The sequence below is a fragment of the Zalophus californianus genome, chromosome 14 (assembly GCF_009762305.2).
Source record: "Zalophus californianus isolate mZalCal1 chromosome 14, mZalCal1.pri.v2, whole genome shotgun sequence".
NCBI classification, from domain to species: domain Eukaryota; kingdom Metazoa; phylum Chordata; class Mammalia; order Carnivora; family Otariidae; genus Zalophus; species Zalophus californianus.
Genome location: NC_045608.1, coordinates 23,817,931 through 23,834,387, shown reverse-complemented (window position 1 = coordinate 23,834,387; position 16,457 = coordinate 23,817,931). Strand labels below are relative to the sequence as shown.

The 16,457-nt window shown below is 45.9% G+C and overlaps 1 protein-coding gene across 2 annotated transcripts in view; it reads right to left on the bottom strand.

The window, feature by feature from the left end:
• OSBP2 (oxysterol binding protein 2) overlaps positions 1 to 16,457 on the bottom strand; it is a 164,141-nt gene that overhangs the window by 127,717 nt on the left and 19,967 nt on the right. For both annotated transcript variants that reach the window (XM_027575907.2, XM_027575908.2), the window contains exon 2: positions 3,712 to 3,920. In XM_027575907.2, coding sequence (XP_027431708.1) covers positions 3,712 to 3,920 — 209 coding nt within the window. The remainder of the gene's footprint in view (positions 1 to 3,711; positions 3,921 to 16,457) is intronic.

The window sequence follows — 16,457 nt, the reverse complement described above, 5'->3', positions numbered from 1 at the left end:
TTATGTTGAACTGCCCTTGCATTCCTGGGATAAATCCCACTTGGCGGGAGCGTGTGTATAACCCTTTTGATATGCTGTTGGATTTTGTTTGCTGATATTGTGTTGAGGGGTCTAACATTTATATTCATAAGGGATAATGGTCTATAGTTTTCTTTTCTTGTGACGTCTTTGTTTGGCTTTGGTATAGTGCCAGGCACACAGAGTAAGTTAGAAAGTGTTTCCCTCCTCTTCATTTTGTGGAAGTTTAAGAAGGATTGGTATTAATTCTTTTTAAATGTTTAGTAGAATTCACCAGTGAAATTATCTGGTCCTGGACTTTTCTTTGTTGGGAGATTTTTGAGGACTGATTCAATTTCTTTACTTATTATTTTCTATTTCTTCTTCAGTTGGTTTGGTAACTTGTGTGTTTCTAGGAATTTGTCCATTTCATCTATTTTGTCTAATTTATTGGCACACAATTGCTCATAGTATTGTTTTATAATCCTTTTTGTTTCTGTAAGGTCAGTAGTAATGTCCTCATTTTCATTTCTGATTTTAGTAATTTGAGTCTTCTCTTTTCTTCCTAATCAGTCTAGCAAAAGGTTTGTCAATTTTGCTGATTGTTTCAAAGAATCAACTTTTAGTTTCACTGATTTTTCTCTATCGTTTTTCTATTCTCTATTTCACTTATCTCAACTCTGATATTTATTGTTTCCTTGTTTCTGATAGCTTTGGTTTAGTTTGGTCTTTTTAATCTAGTTCCTTAAGATGGAAGGTTTGGTTATTGATTTGAGATTTTCTGTCTTTTTAAATGCATATTTTATAGCTATAAATTTCCCTCTGAGCACTTCTTTTGCTGTATCCCATAAATTTTGGTATGTTGTGTTTTCATTTTCATCCATCTCAAAGTATTTTCTAATTTCCCTTGTGATTTCATCTTTGAATCATGAGTTGTTCAAGAATGCTTTGTTTAATTTCTACATATTTGTGAATTTTCTAGTGTTTCTTCTGTAATTGAGTTCTAGCTTCATTTCACTATAGTTAGAAAAGGTACTTTGTATGATTACAATCTTCTTAAATCTATTGAGACTTGTTTTGTGGCCTAACATTTAGTGTATCATGGAGAATTTTTCACATGCACTTGAGAAGAATGTATGTGTTCTGCTTTGTTGAGTGAGTGTTCTGTATATGTCTGTTAAGTCTAGTTGGTTTATAGTATCCAAGAGTTGTAAGCAGTGCAGTTATATGATTAAATTCCCATTTTTTAATATGTCATTCTGCCTGTGGTTTGGAGAACTGACTGGAAACAGGAAGACGGTGAGGAGGTTGTTGCAGACATCCAGGTAAGGGGATGGTGCCTGGACTGGGGGGGGGGGGGTGCTAGAAAAGCTGGAGAGTAGCTTTCAAGTAGTTTTCAAGAAGTAAGTAGAGGTAGGAAGTAAGCTTCCTGCTAGATGAGAGATGGTCCACAGTCTAAAAGGGACAGATAGGCCCCGGGATGACCTGCAGGGGGTCTATCTGGAGTGCCCTTGACCTAGCTTGGTCACTATCAGCCAGAGTCAAGAAGAACCACACCAGACTGCCTTCCCTCATTCAGGGTTACCTGAAACTGACTCCATGTGAAAAGTTGCAAACCACAACTTTCCAACATCAGCCTGAGAATGGTGGGAGAGGGTATTGCTTTGCAGAGAATGCTACTACAAGACCTATTTTTCAGGAAATAATCAACTTTTCTATAAAAGCACAGTACCTTCCTGAAGGCTTCTCTTTCACACACATTAGTTCATTTATGTTTCAAAATATCCAAAGGAGAGGAATCCATTCCTCATCAACTTATAGCAAGTGCTACCTTGAATTTTACCTGAATGTCCTGTGTCTTCACCTGGGAGGCTAACCCCTGGGGACACAAGACATGTGCTGTGTCTCCAGTCCCTGATTATACCAAGCGTATGAAATGAAGGAAGGTGAGCCTGAGGCAACTCCCTCTGGGGTCCCAACCTCTCCTAGAAGAAGTCCAGGCTTCACAATTCCTAGCACTGCCCAGCTGAGTTAACAAGCATTCACCATAGTGGCTTTCCATAGGCCTCCAAACAGAGCGCACGGGTCCTACTAGGGGTCTTGGCATAGCCCTTGCCTGAGATGGCCCCAACATCCTCCTTCACAGGAAAGGGAGTGGTACCCTGGGGACCCCTTTCCAAGCTCAGCGTCACTGTTGACACACCAGAGTCACATGAGTGCTGACCCCAAGGAAGAGTCCCTGGGGTCAGGGGAGGATCCATGCTCCAAACGTGTGAGACCAAAAGAAAAGGTCAGACCGATATTCAATGACCTTCAATGCGCACTGAGAAGCTAGTACTGGGGGAGACCCCAACACACGGAGACTAGGTATGGGGCATGGTGACTGATATCATAGACCCTCTCATCCTGCTTTGTGCTAGAGCTCCTTCCACAGGACTCCCTGTCTCCCCAGCCAGCTTGTGTGATAATCTTAGAGAGCAGAGCCTGTGACTCATTCTCACCTGGAGCCCTGCTTTCCTAAAAGAACTCCACATAGGTCTAAGGAAACACACACCATTTTGTGTTAGCTTCAGAAGAATCACAGCTTCCCAATCTTTCCTGCTCATGTGTGTTTAGATTTAGTTTTCACCCAACAGAAACATGTGCTCTCACTCTGGGTGGACAAGACAGTGGGAGGCAGGCATTCTCACACACTGCTACAGGCATCTGATCGTATAACCCCTATGGAGGGCCGCTTGACAATCTCTCAAATTACAAATGCACACTCCTGTTAGGGAGTAGGTAGGGCCCAGCCACCCTACCCCCTGGAACATATACTTCATTTATACTTCTGCAAATGTGAAACGAAATGCAAGGTTACTCATTGCAGCACAGTGTGTCATAACAAAATAAACAACCTAAATGTTCATCAACAGACTTGGGGTTAAATAAACTATGATACATCCGTACAACAAAGTGCTAGAATGTTGTAAAAACAAGGAGGAAGTTTCTTACGTACTGATAGAGAAAATTTCCAAGATATATTGCTAAATGGAAAGAAGGCAAGGTGGAAGACTGCATTTAGTTTAAAGTAAGTACCAATTTTAATATATACGTAAAAGACACAAGGTAGCTCTGGTTGCCTCTGGGAGGGATCACAGGGTGGGTGTGGCTGGGAACGAGAGTCAAGGGCAGGAGTCACTGCATGTGCTTTTGAAACTGTTGGCTTACGAATCATATAAAGACATTACATATTAAGAAAGTGACTGTATTAAAGTAAACACTTAAATGTCTTGCCCAGGATATCTGAGCTGGCCTTCCACCTCAGCAAAGGAAGCATCTCTGGCTAAATGGTTTTTCAGTCTCCATAATGGGCCTGGGAAAAAGTCTGGCCCCAGGCACAGGTGCACAATCCTGGACTCCCACCCCTGCTGCTGCATCTGAAGGGTCTGCTGAAGTCCAGGAACCAGACTTGTCCAAAGAAAGACACACACAACCCTGCTCACTACAAATATTTCTATTCCAAGAACTGCCAGCCAACCTTGACCACCTAAGCCTCTCATTGCTGAGGACACATGGAGCTGAATAAGAAGGGTAAACACATACCTCTACCTTCCAGGGTTGGTCTGGATTAGCCTGGCTCTCCTGGTCACCACCACCCCCAAACGCTATCAATTCCCACTCTCTCCAGACCCATGACACTGTGTGTATACCCGCTCACCAAGCACTCACTACCTGAGTGGCTGCTCATCATGTGGACAGCCTTGGCCTTGGCCAGCTCCAGGGCGGTGATCCACTGCTGCCGCTCCACCTCCGAGCTGGCCTTGAGGTGGTAGGTCCTTGCCCCACTGGTTAGCACGATACCGCAAGAGTCCTCCGTGTCAAAGTGCGCGGTGGACAGGTTGATGGTGCCACGGCAGGTGTGGGCCATTTCACCCTGATTTCTGTAGGATGCAAGAGAAGGTATGGGGTGAGGCTCCCAAACTCATTATCTCTAGACTGAAGAAAGCCTCAAGGCAAATCCTCAGAATCTCAGACCCTTTGAGCTGGAGAGACCCTGGAGTCGGAGCTAGGAGATAATGCCTGGTGGGATTGACTGGAAGGGGCTTGGCTGAGGGGTGCTCAGTGGGGAGATGGCAGAGGGAGGAGGGCCTGCATTAGTGCCAAATGCAGGGTATGCCTGCGGTGGGCTGAGCCCTAGCAGACACCAGGAAATGGAGAAGGCTGACCATCTAGGGTCCTGCGAGGCAGCATAGACATCTAACTCCATCCCAGCCTCCTCCCACTAAGCCTCAGAACCATAGAGTTGGAGCAGGATGGGAATCTGCCACTGAAAATGAGATTAGAGACTTGGAACCTCAGGGGGTGAACTTGGAGGTACCCCCTAGCAGGAGTGATCTGGCAACAGAGATCTGCAGGGCAAGGATGCCACCACACCAAATGAGAAGAAGGTAATGGCTGGCCTAATGCAGGGTGACCTCATTACAGGGACTGACCCTTTGTTGGTTATAAGGGTCAGAGAATTCCCCCCAAAGTAAGGGGAAGCAGAGGTGATTGAAGTGTGGGCCATTTCCAGCTGTGACCGAAGTCTGAAAATGGAGATGCAACTATCATGACTGGATCTACTTAACTCACTACTTCACACACTCAAAGGAAATTTAGAACCCTCACAACATACCAAATTTCCTTCCACAGAGAGGGTTGGAAAAGGAAGAGCCATTGGTCAGCACGTAACACTGCCAGTGGCAGGAGCTCGTTCAGCAATTCTGCTGGCCTTTGATGCTTCTTCATTTCCCCTGGTTGTTCCTCATCTGCTATTTTCTTGATTCTTCTACCAGTTCTATTTTCTTTTTTTTTTTTAAGATTTATTTATTTATTTGACAGAGAGAGAGAGAGACAGCGAGAGAGGGAACACAAGCAGGGAAGTGGGAGGGGGAGAAGCAAGCTTCCCACTGAGCAGGGAGCCCGATGCAGGGCTCGATCCCAGGACCCTGGGATCATGACCTGAGCTGAAGGCAGATGCTTAACGACTGAGCCACCCAGGCACCCCTACCAATTCTATTTTCTTAAAGGTTTATGTATTTATTTTTAGAGAGAGAGAGAGCGTGCACACAGACGAACAGGGGGTGGGGCAGAGGGAGAGGGAGAAGAGAATCTCAAGCAGACTCCCCGCTGAGCGTGGAGCCCGAGGGGGCTGGCCGTGGGGCTCAACTTTGGGCTCCATCTCACAACCTTGAGATCATGACCTGGGCCAACATCAAGAGTCAGATGCTTAACCCACTGAGGAGCCCCTCTTCTACCAGTTCAAAAGTCAAATGACTTGACACTCGGTAAGACATTCAGCTTTCATGTGAACAGTGGCCGCCTTTTCTGATTCCCTCCTGCTTTGGTTACATTTCTTGGAGAAGATGATGTAGTTTCTATCGGAGGAAAGGTCCAGCTCATAGGTGCTGACGTCTTCTACTTGAAGGAGACTCCTAATTTACAAAATTACTGGCAAGGTTGGGCATGCCTGTTGGAAGCTTGCCCTTTTAGATTCAAGGGCTTTCAGGCTAGAGACTGTTCCAGTATTAAACAGTCTAGTAATTAACCAAAAATGCCACTGTGGCTCAGCTCAAAAAAGAGAGGAGGGTGACTGAAAGGGCAAAGACCATGAGGCCAAGTGGAGTTTACAGCTTTCAGAGAATAGGAAAAACTTACGTGTGGCTGGAGCATTGAGAACAACAGAGTGAATGAGAAAAAAGATGAAGCTAGAAAATTGTGTAGGGACCAAATGTACTGCCTTGCAGGTGATGCTAAGGATTTAGACTTTTGTCTCAAAACAAAAACAATGGGCTTGCTGGACCTCATGTCAAGAAAGGAGCAGGGGTGGCCAAGAGTTACAGAAATTCCTTTGGAAAATGGGGAATAGAAGTATCTGGAGTGAGATGGTATATGGAAGCCTGGCCACTGTGTGATACAAGGGCTGGGCTGGAAGTTATCTAGTAGCTATTGTTTTGGATTACAACCTCTTGACTAAAATAAATACCCGAGTCCATGCTGATGTAAGTAAATAGTCGAAGGGCTAAAGGAATGCGGGAGAAGGGACAGATCTTCCTTAATAAAAGTAGATGTGATCATAGAAATAGAAAATCACTGAATGCAATGTGGGATTCTGGACTGGATTATAAAATTTAAAAAAAGACATTAGAGAAAAACTTGTAAAATATGAATAAAGTCAGAGGTTTAGTTAATAGTATCATACAACGTTAATTTTCCACTTTTGACAATTTTACTTTGCTGAGATAAGATGTTAACATTAGGGGAAGCTAGATGAAGGGTATGTGAGAACTCTCTGAACTTGCAACTTTTCTGTAAGTCTCGGTATATTTTCTTTTTGTTCTTTTTCTTGTTGTTAGTAGTAGATCACCACTTTATTATAAAAGTACACAACTCAGGAACAGCCAGATGGAAGAGATACATAGAATAAGGTATGGGGAAATGGTATGGGGCTTCCACATTCTCTGAGTGTGCCACTGTCCCCAAATCTCCACATGTTCACCAACCTAGAAATTGTCCAAACTGTAGTCTAAGTTACTTCAAAATTAAAAATAATTCATATTAATGCTGCCATCACACTCTACCCAGGACCATTGCTGATATGAAATCTTGTATCCAGAACCAAGAATTCACTTGCCCTCAGGCTCAGTGACAGGGTTGGAGATATTCCCAATGTCACTGAAGGAGAGAAGCCCTAAGTCCCCATCATAACATCTGGTTCTGGACTAGGCTTTACAAAGAGTGAGGCGAAGGCACTTTAAAAATCACTAGAAAAAGAAGAGTAGAGTGGCGGGTAAGGCTCAGGGAGGGAGGGAGAATCTCCTAGTCAAGACAAACTGAAAACCAAAATTCAAAACCCATGAAGGAAATCAATGCTAACAAAGAAAACAACAAAGTCAAACGCTCAGCAGATGAATCACTTCAGACAAAAATGGACCTATCAGAACAATATTTTTAAATGAACATAAATAGGCTTAGTATTCTTAAAGATGAAGGAATAGCATCAATAAAGAGCAATAATTTGTGAAACAGAAGCTGGTAAAAACAAAACAAGAACACGTAGACATGAAAAAGTAACAAGAGAATTTCAGCAAATGAAAATGTAGCAGATAAACTTTACCAGTCACTCAGCAAATTTAACCATCTAAATTTAACCTTAACTCTTTGTAACTAGAGTTACTTTTCATTAAAATACTTGAGGAGATTCATTTTTCAGTTTTACTTTTCTGCATTATTGGAAGAAATTATATAGAGACACATGTGAATTTAGGAATTAAAGGCCCACTAAAATCATCAAGGTCCAAGACATTTGCTTGTCTTGGAATTTAACTCTGTTCTTTTCTCTTTCACTTAGATGTTTTGTGGCCAATCCATTCTCCACCAGTAGCCAAAGTGATATTTTTTGTCCTGTTACTCAGTGTTTTAAAAATTTCAATGCCGGGCGCCTGGGTGGCTCAGTTGGTTAAGCGACTGCCTTCGGCTCAGGTCATGGTCCTGGAGTCCCGGGATCGAGTCCCGCATCGGGCTCCCTGCTCGGCGGGGAGTCTGCTTCTCCCTCTGACCCTCTTCCCTCTTGTGCTATCTCTCATTCTCTCTCTCTCTCAAATAAATAAATAAAATCTTTTAAAAAAAATTTCAATGCCTTCAAAGTAAGTCCCAAAAGGGTCTAAAATTCAGGGCGGGACATTTCCTAAAATTCAGGTTTGTTTTCTGGAGTGGTACACCTACCCATGTTGTATATAAAAGTTTTTGTTTCTCCCATTGTGAGTTCTGGCCTGAGGCAACCCTCTCTATGAGAGCTGACCTTCCAGGGCCATCCACCAGCCCAGATGGTGGAAAAGTTAAAGCCCCACTCCCACTCATAGCACACTGTGGACTTGGGTCTGCAAGCTGCAGTGGCAACTCCTGTCCTACCTGCCCTGGGGGGGAAGCTTTGGAGGTGTGCAACAACCTCAAACCATCTCTTCTCATCGAGCCCTGGATGTCCTCAGTGCCTCAAGACAAACCAGGCCATGTCCTAGGGCCTGCCAGTTATGTCAGAGCTCATATCCAGCACACGTGATCATTTATCTTCTGCCAGTTTTTAAAAGAAACACGTTCTGTGGCATTACTTTACATTTGGTGGATATCTTAAGTATTTAGAACAAGTAGAGACAAAATATGGAACACCTGCCATAAACGTAACGGTAAGAGAGGTTAACCATAACTAACATTGTTCTAAGTGAGTCACACTGACTCTCAACCAAATAATATTCATCCAGTTTTGATGGCCAATGTCCTTGTCAGAGATGAGAATATGACGCCAGCTATCAGAACTTGGAAGCCTGTAATAGTTAATGTAGCACTTTGGCTAGTGACTAACCCAACCCACCTGGATGGAATAACAAACCTTATGCACCAGCTCAGAGTTCCCTCACCACCTCTTCTCTTACCTCTCTTGGTACACCATTTGGCTTGAATCACCCCTCCATTTCTGGGCTTGGAAGGGATGCGAGTCTCAGAGTATGGGATCTGGCTTCCTGATTGGCCATCAAGAGACTGGATTTTTGCAACCCGCTAATGTGAAAAGGTTAGTACCTCACAGGCTGAACAATGGCCAATGGGAAGTAGGAAAGAGATGGGGAGGTAAATTCTCCTCATTTTCCCCCTCAGGGGACCTTTCCAAAGTATGTTTTATCCTTGCAAACCTTCTGGAGAAGTCCATAAGCCCAGAGAACATGAGTAGTCTCTGTAACACTTGCAGTTTGCTGTGAAGTGGTGGCCAGCCCATTAAAATCTCACATCACTTTGCATCTTTCCCTGGCCTTTCTTTACCTTTTTGCCTCCACATCACCAAGGATCATCTTGCTGAGTGTCCAACCTGCCATGGTAACAGGAGGGACCAACAGTAAACCTCCATGGCATGACCCACTCCTTGGAAAGAACAAGACAGCCATCAACTAGTTTAGACCACTTTTACCTTGGGAGAGTGGGAATTGAGTGATTTTTCCTTACTGGAAACAATGTGTTTTCTGGTAATGGGGTTGCCTTCAGCAGCACGATGGTCCACAGTTATTGAATCCTCATTTGCTGGCCTGGATTCTCATATGACACAGCCTCAGACTAAGTCACCCATTTCAACCAAGGAAGTGAACCAATGACTCCTGGCTGGAGTTTGCTGATCTCACTGTGAAACCCTGTTGTCACTCAGAAGGAACCAACCTGACAGAAGAAAGGAAGGCTCAGCTGGGACATCTACTGAAGAGATGTATTATGTGCTTGAGGGACTATCCTCCAGGATGAAGTATATGCCTTGAACTGACAACTGATATCTGGTGCTGTGTCCTGTATATTACGAAGATGGGTCCAGGAGCGGCCCTGCTCACCATTACACACAGTGACCCCTTGCAGAGTTTGTGCTTCCCTTCAGCTGGGCTCAGCTGGGTTAGAGGTTCTGCTTCCAGGGAAAGGGGAAACACAACACAATAAGGCTTCCATTCAAACAGAAGCTGATGTTACCCCCTGGCCACTCTCTGTTCCTCACGACAGCGACCAACAGACCAATAAGCGAGTGACAATACTGCTGGGGTTACAGACGCAAACTGCCATGGAGAGTTAGGTTAGGGCACATATGGGGATGGGAGGGGAATGTCTGGAATCAAGTTGAAAGGATTCCCTGCGGACTCTCTTAATATTTCCATGTCCAGTACTGGTTACTAATGGGCAAAGCAACCAGGAACTCAGACCCCTCAGGACAAATGTCACAGACCAGCCAAAGTGCTATCAGAGAGTGAAGAGGATCTAAAACAGGTGGTAGAGGAGGAAGATAACGAATATCAATTATAGTGTTGGGACAGACAGCAGCAGCAAATGAGCTTGTTTCATGGCCTTCTTCTTCTGTCTTCCAGGCAACCCCAGCTGGCCACCAGGAAGGGGACTCTGTCACTGATTGGACTTGCACCTCCCCTCCCAGGGAAGGGGTAAAGATGTCTTCGTTCTCCCAGGAGAATGGAGGTCCCCACATCGTAGTAGGAGAGCTGACACCATGGGAGGGCACGAGTGGACCTGAGTAGCGCAAGGTGTGGAGCGTATTGGACACAAACCTTGTGCACCTTCTCAGATTCCCTCGACCACCTCCTTCTCTGTCTCTCTCGGTCGGTACCTCATCTTTGCCCAATTGTCCCTTTACTTCTGGACTTCCATGAAATGCCACAGTGGGAAATGGGAGGTGGAAACAAAGGGGACAGATAAATCCCCTCCGCTCTTCCTTCTGCAGACTGCTCAGAGGTATGTTTTCTCCTTGCATATCTTCTGGAGAAGTCCATGTGCCAGACCTGCCGTGTCTCTCTGCTGCTCACTGTGAAGTGACATCCATCCTCCTGCTTCCCGTTTCTGCCTCTCCGCCCCGGGATTGCATCTCTCACACAAAGTGTCCCCTCTTGGGGGCACTTGGGTGGCTCAGTCGGTTAAGTGTCTGCCTTCGGCTCCAGTAGTGATCCCAGGGTCCTGGGATTGAGCCCCTCATTGGGCTCCCTGCTCAACAGGGAGCCTGCTTCTCCCTCTGCCCCTCCCCCCAACTCATTTGAGAGAGCGTGTGCGCAGGCTGTTTTCTAGAGGACCTTAATAAAAAATGTCCACAGGCAAAAAAAAAAAAAAAAAAATTGACAAGCAACAAATTTGAATCCAAACCCATAGAAAGACAAAAGATACTGATCTGGAGCAAAGCACTTAGCCCTGTGTGTGACTTTCACTCAATGCTAACTCAATGAGTCTGATTCATTGGCAAATTCCACTCCAATCTTCCAAATCCAAATTCAGCAAGTACTTCCTATGGGTCACTATATATAGGAATTCTTTATAAAGATAAATAAAACACATTTCCTGGCCTCAAAGAACATTCCGTCTTGTGAAAGAGACAGACCTATAAATGGCAAGCTACTATTTAATAGGCAGAGGAAAATAAATTCAAGATGGAATATTCACTTTATGAAAATTCATTGAGATGCAGCCTTATAATTTACCTACTTTTCTGCATGTATGTTACATACAGTATATTGTGTGTTACATACATAGCTATTGTCAATAAAAATTTTGCTTTAAAAACAAACTCAAAATGGAAGAATAGGTTGCCAGTGGTGGGAACTCAGGAGACGGAATGTCCCTTTCTGTCCTAGAGGGATCAAGGAGGTACACTGGAGCAGAATTTCAAACAATGAAGGGACTCCGCCCAGGCAAAGGCTAAGAGGAGAGCCAGACCAACCCAGAGCAGTGGTGTGTGTGTGGGGGGGTGGCTCTGGGAAAGCCCAGGTATCCAGAGCAGCCAAAGGAGAAGGTCCAGACATGGCCTGGCTTGATGATGGGTGTTATGAGTTAAACTGTGTCCCCCTAGAAGATATGTCGAAGTCCTAACCCCCGGTACCTGCAAATGTGACCTTATTTCGAAATATGGTCTTTGAAGATATAATCAGGTTAAGATGAGGTCATTATGGTGGGCCCTAATCCAGTATGACCTCCTTCTAAGAGGAGGAAGAAAGACACAGAGATACAGGGCAGCAGAGATGGGAGTGATGCATCTACAAGCCAAGGAACACCAAAGATCACCGGCAAATATCAGAAGCTAGCCAGGCCTGGAACAGAACCTCCCCTAGAGGCTTCAGAGAGAGCATAGCTCTACTAATCCCTTGATTTTGACTTCTAGCCTCCAGAACTATGAGAAAATTAATTTCTACTGTTTTAAGCCACCCAGTTGATGGTGCTTTATTACAGTATCCCTAGGACATTACACATGATGTTTGAACAGATGAACGCTGGAATAGCCTTTTAGAAGCTCCCATGCACCTGAGCTGGTTTCTTTCTACATTATCAACCATGGGGCTGCATTTCAACCTTTCATACAGGCCCCACCTGGACCCCTCAGTCACCACAGCACCCATATGGCTCCTCTTGTTCCTAGAGCAGCCCTGCCTCAGAACTACCCATCACAGCTCAGAGCTTTCCCTTTGCCCTAGTCTACTGAGGCTAGAGCACACAGCATGGCCTTCAGCAAAGATTCCAAGGATCCAGGTTCCACCAAGGACATGCATTAACACAAGACTTAAATGTAGAAGCAAATTAGGAGGGAAGTGAGCAGAAGAAAAGTGATCCATTGGGGTGGCAGGAACTGTGACAGACGGAGTGGGTTTTCGTAGCCATCAGCTTCCTGATTCCGTGGCTCCCTACAGCAGCATCAGCCGCCTCCCAGCTGAGCTAATGAGAGTCTGGGGACTGGCGATGCACCTGACTTGCAGCTTGCAGCTGCTCCCAGGGACTAGGAAGCTACCTCACTCACTGACAGCACCGCCTTTCAGCTAACACTAGCCAGAGTCATTTCTGATATGCGCTGCTGGGGCCTGGCCAAAGCACCTTCCCAGAGGCTACATCATCTCAGAATGAATACCCGTGACTGCAAATAAGGTTTGATGGGCGCTGTTTCAGATCTCTGGCTACCAAGGCACGCACAGGCCAGTCCCATGCGTTTGCAGAGGGCTTTTTTTGTTTTGTTTTGTTTTGTTTTGTTTTGTTTTGCAAAGGTTTTAAAATCTGGATCTAGAGATGCAAAATGTATAGCCAGTACCCCAATTTAAAAATAGGCAAGAGATATGAGCAGATACTTCAAAAAAGAGGATCTCCAAATGGCTAATGACCATATGAAAAAGTGCTCAACCTCATCAGTGATCAGTAAACATATATGTGCACCATGATCCAGCAGTTTCACTCCTCTGGACTTCCCCGTTAGGGATGTATGTTATACATGTGGTTATCAAAAGACATGTACTGGAATGTCACCAGCACTCTTCCTAAAAGCCCCAAACTGCACCACCCCGTACGTCCATCCATGCTAGAATGGATAACAAATGGTGGCTTATCCATGCGGTGGCTAACCCAAATGGTGGAGTAGTACACAGCGCTGAGAATAAATGCATGAGAACTCCACAAACAGCCTGGAAGCACCTCACAAATATAATGCTGAGCAGAAAAAGCCAGACACAAAGAAAACGTATCACGTGAGTCTACTTAGAGAAAGTACAGTAACAGGCAAAACTAAGCGCTGGGGCAAGGAGTCAAGGCAGCAGGTCCCCTTGAGGAGAGATGGGGGGACACAGTGTGGAGGCTCCTGGGGGGGCTGGTCCTGTTTTATTTCTTCAGCAGGGGCAACGGCTTGTCATTGTGTTCATTTGGGGGCATCTTCTGAGCTGTACACTTATTTACCACTTGTCTCTATGCATAGCAAACTTCATTAAAACTTGACATTTAAAAGAATGGGGGTGTGGGGTGGGGGATTCTTCCGTGGCAGTGGAGGCAGCACGACTAGTTCTCAAGGGCAGGAGAGGTAGCCGAGCCAGGGAGCATCAACATCCAGTGCCCAGACGGCAATGGCCTCTCCAGGACACAACTTTGGGTCATGGGTCTGGCTGCCCAGCCTGCTCTGTTCTCACCCACCTCTGTGAGCTCTGTCCTCCTGCCTTTCCAGGAATCCTATGAGCTCCTGAAGATCCTTCCAGTAAATACCTCCTTTTTTGCTTAAGATACCCAGAGCTGGGTTTCTGTTGTTCTTAACTAATAACCTGCTACTACAGGTGGACAGCGGCCACACAAGGGATGTCAGAGGGCAGAGAGGACAGTGAAGAAGGTCGCGCAAGAGACACAGGCAGGAGAAACAGTACATCTCAGATCTTCTACCTCTCAGGCCACAGGGATGCTGTTAGGACCCTTCTAGGTCTAAAGAACAAAGCTCAGCTTATTCGTTCTAAGTACCACATCCTAAGGGCATACCTTAGAACTGTCTCACCTGGATTAGCCACTTGAGATGCCATAGGAAAGGCAGGAATGTTACCTCCCTGTTCCAGATGCAGAGGCTGAGAGGCTGGGCTTTGTAGGCAGCTCACTGCAGGTCCCAAAGGGGACCAAGCCACTAGAGCCAGGCCCACCCATCCACCTGCAGCCCTGCCTCTTACCCCCAGGGGTGCATGGACTTGTCCCCCAGATAGTCATCAAAGATGGTTAAATAGCACCATCCAGAAAATGCTCAATATGGCAACTGTCAAAAATGGCCAAACAGAAGCATCTCCTGCGCAGATGAGACTGTCACCATGAGACCTGACACCGTTTCACTTTGCTCCTGGCCTCATTCTTTTCCATTTAAAGCTTCCCTTGAGAAATGTTAAATAAGTGCTGCTACAAATTCTATAGGAAGGACATTTCTAATGTAATTTTTTAAATAAGACGGAGACTTGGAAGCCATTCTCCAGTTACTGAAACTCACATCACTACGAGTTTACACAAATGGAGGATGACAGACAGCAATTTATAAAGGCCAGCACACGTATCCATACAACTTACATCTAGACAGTACTTCACTCTCCATGGGAGACTGTCACAAACATGATTCCTTCAATCCTCCCAAGAACCCATAAAGTGGGCAAAGCAGACACTGATTTGTTTAGCAAATATTTATCCAGTATATTCCAAATGGCAGGCACCTGCAGGAGAGAATTAGCCTCATTTTACAGCCAAGAAAGGGGAGGAGGCCAGGAAAAGGTAAATCATGCACCCTGTTATTAAAACTGGTAAAAAAAAAAAAAAACAAACAAACTGGTAAATAATAAAGCCAGGCTGGAGCCGGGTTTCTCTGCCACCAGCACAGGGCTCTTTCCATGGAGAATCCTGGGGTATCCATCAGAAAATGCTTTATGTGGTCATTGCTTCTATTTGCTGCTTGCCAGTGAGAATGAAAGTTCCATGAGACACAGAACTGGCCTCTCTCTCTCTCTCTCTCTCTCATCCCTCCCCACCTCAGAGCTGACACGTGGTGAGGGCTCAGAGATGGTGGGCTGGCTGCGTGAATTAATGCATGGGTGTTACACAAGCAGGGGAACGAACCCAGGGAGACGACCCAGCCCCGGCTCCCCGCGAAGTCCTGCCAACCCCCCACAGTTAAGGTGGAACAGCAGGATAACAGCACCCCACCCTTCCACAGCACCCCCTGAAAATCCACTAGACCCTTTTTGTGGTTCCACCAAAATGTCAGAATATCATGTACCACCCAGCAACGGCTAAGGTGGTTCCTAAGATTCTTTTTTTTTATAAAGATTTTATTTATTTATTTATTTATTTGACAGAGATTGAGAGCCAGAGAGATCACAGAGGGAGCAGGAGAGGGAGAAGCAGACTCCCCGCTGAGCAGGGAGCCCGATGTGGAACTCGATCCCAGGACTCCGGGATCATGACCGGAGCCAAAGGCAGACGCTTCACCAACTGAGCCACCCGGGCGTCCTGGTTCCCAAGATTCTTACATGGAAAGCCTGTCACAGAATATTAGACAAATGCTTTAGAGCTCAAATTTAGACTAAAATGTCCCATCAGGTAGAAAATGGATGAATATGCCGCTTTTACTACCAATGGAATAAGGACAAAGCACAATATTTTTCCAAAAGTCATTACACTTTTAAATTGTGAGGTGGGTCTCGGGGCGCCTGGCTGGCTCAGTCCTTAGGCATCTGCACTCGGCTCAGGTCATGATCCCAGGGTCCTGAGATCGAACCCCGCGTCAGGCTCCTTGCTCCGCGGGAAGCCTGCTTCTCCCTCTCCCACTCCCCCTGCTTGTGTTCCCTCTCTCGCTGTGTCTCTCTCTCTCTCTGTCAAATAAATAAATAAAATCTTTTAAAAAAAAATTTGTGAGGTAGGTCAGGCGAAAGCCTCATCCCTGGACATCAATGAGCAGAATTCCAAGTCCTCTCCAGCATGCCTCCTCAACCTTCCTCAAACCCACGCCCTTCACTGCAGCTGCCCCCAGCCCCACACTGGGCCACGGTCATCTCTTGGCCAGACACCCCCGCAGCCCCATCATCAGCCTCCACTGTGCACCTGCCAATCTACTCTTGTGCCACATTTTTCCAAAGCTCCATTCTGAATCTGTCAATATGCTGCATTAAACCTTTCCACCACTCTCCTCTTCCTTCAGGGCAAAGTCCTTGCTCCTGAATAAGACTTACCAGCTCTTCCTGAGTAAAAATGTACTGTTTCTCCTGCCCGTGTCTCCTGCACCACCTTCTTCACTGTCCTCTCTGCCCTCTGACATCCCTTCTGTGGCTGCTGCCCACCTGTGCTAGCAGGTTCTTAGTCAAGAACAACAGGAAACCAGCTCTGGGTATTTTAAGCAAAAAAGGAGGTATTTACTGGAAGGATCTTCTGGAGCTCATAGGATGGAAGGGCAGGAGGATGGAACTCGCAGAGGTGGGGAGAGAGCAAGGCAGGCTGGGCAGCCAGATCCATGACCCAAAGTCGTGTCCTGGAGAGGACATTGCCGCCTGGGCACTGGATGTTGATGCTCCCTGGCTCAGCTACCTCTCCTGCCCTTGAGAACTAGTGTTGCTGCCTCCACTGCCACAGAAGAATCCCCCAGACCCCTGTTCTTTTAAATGTCA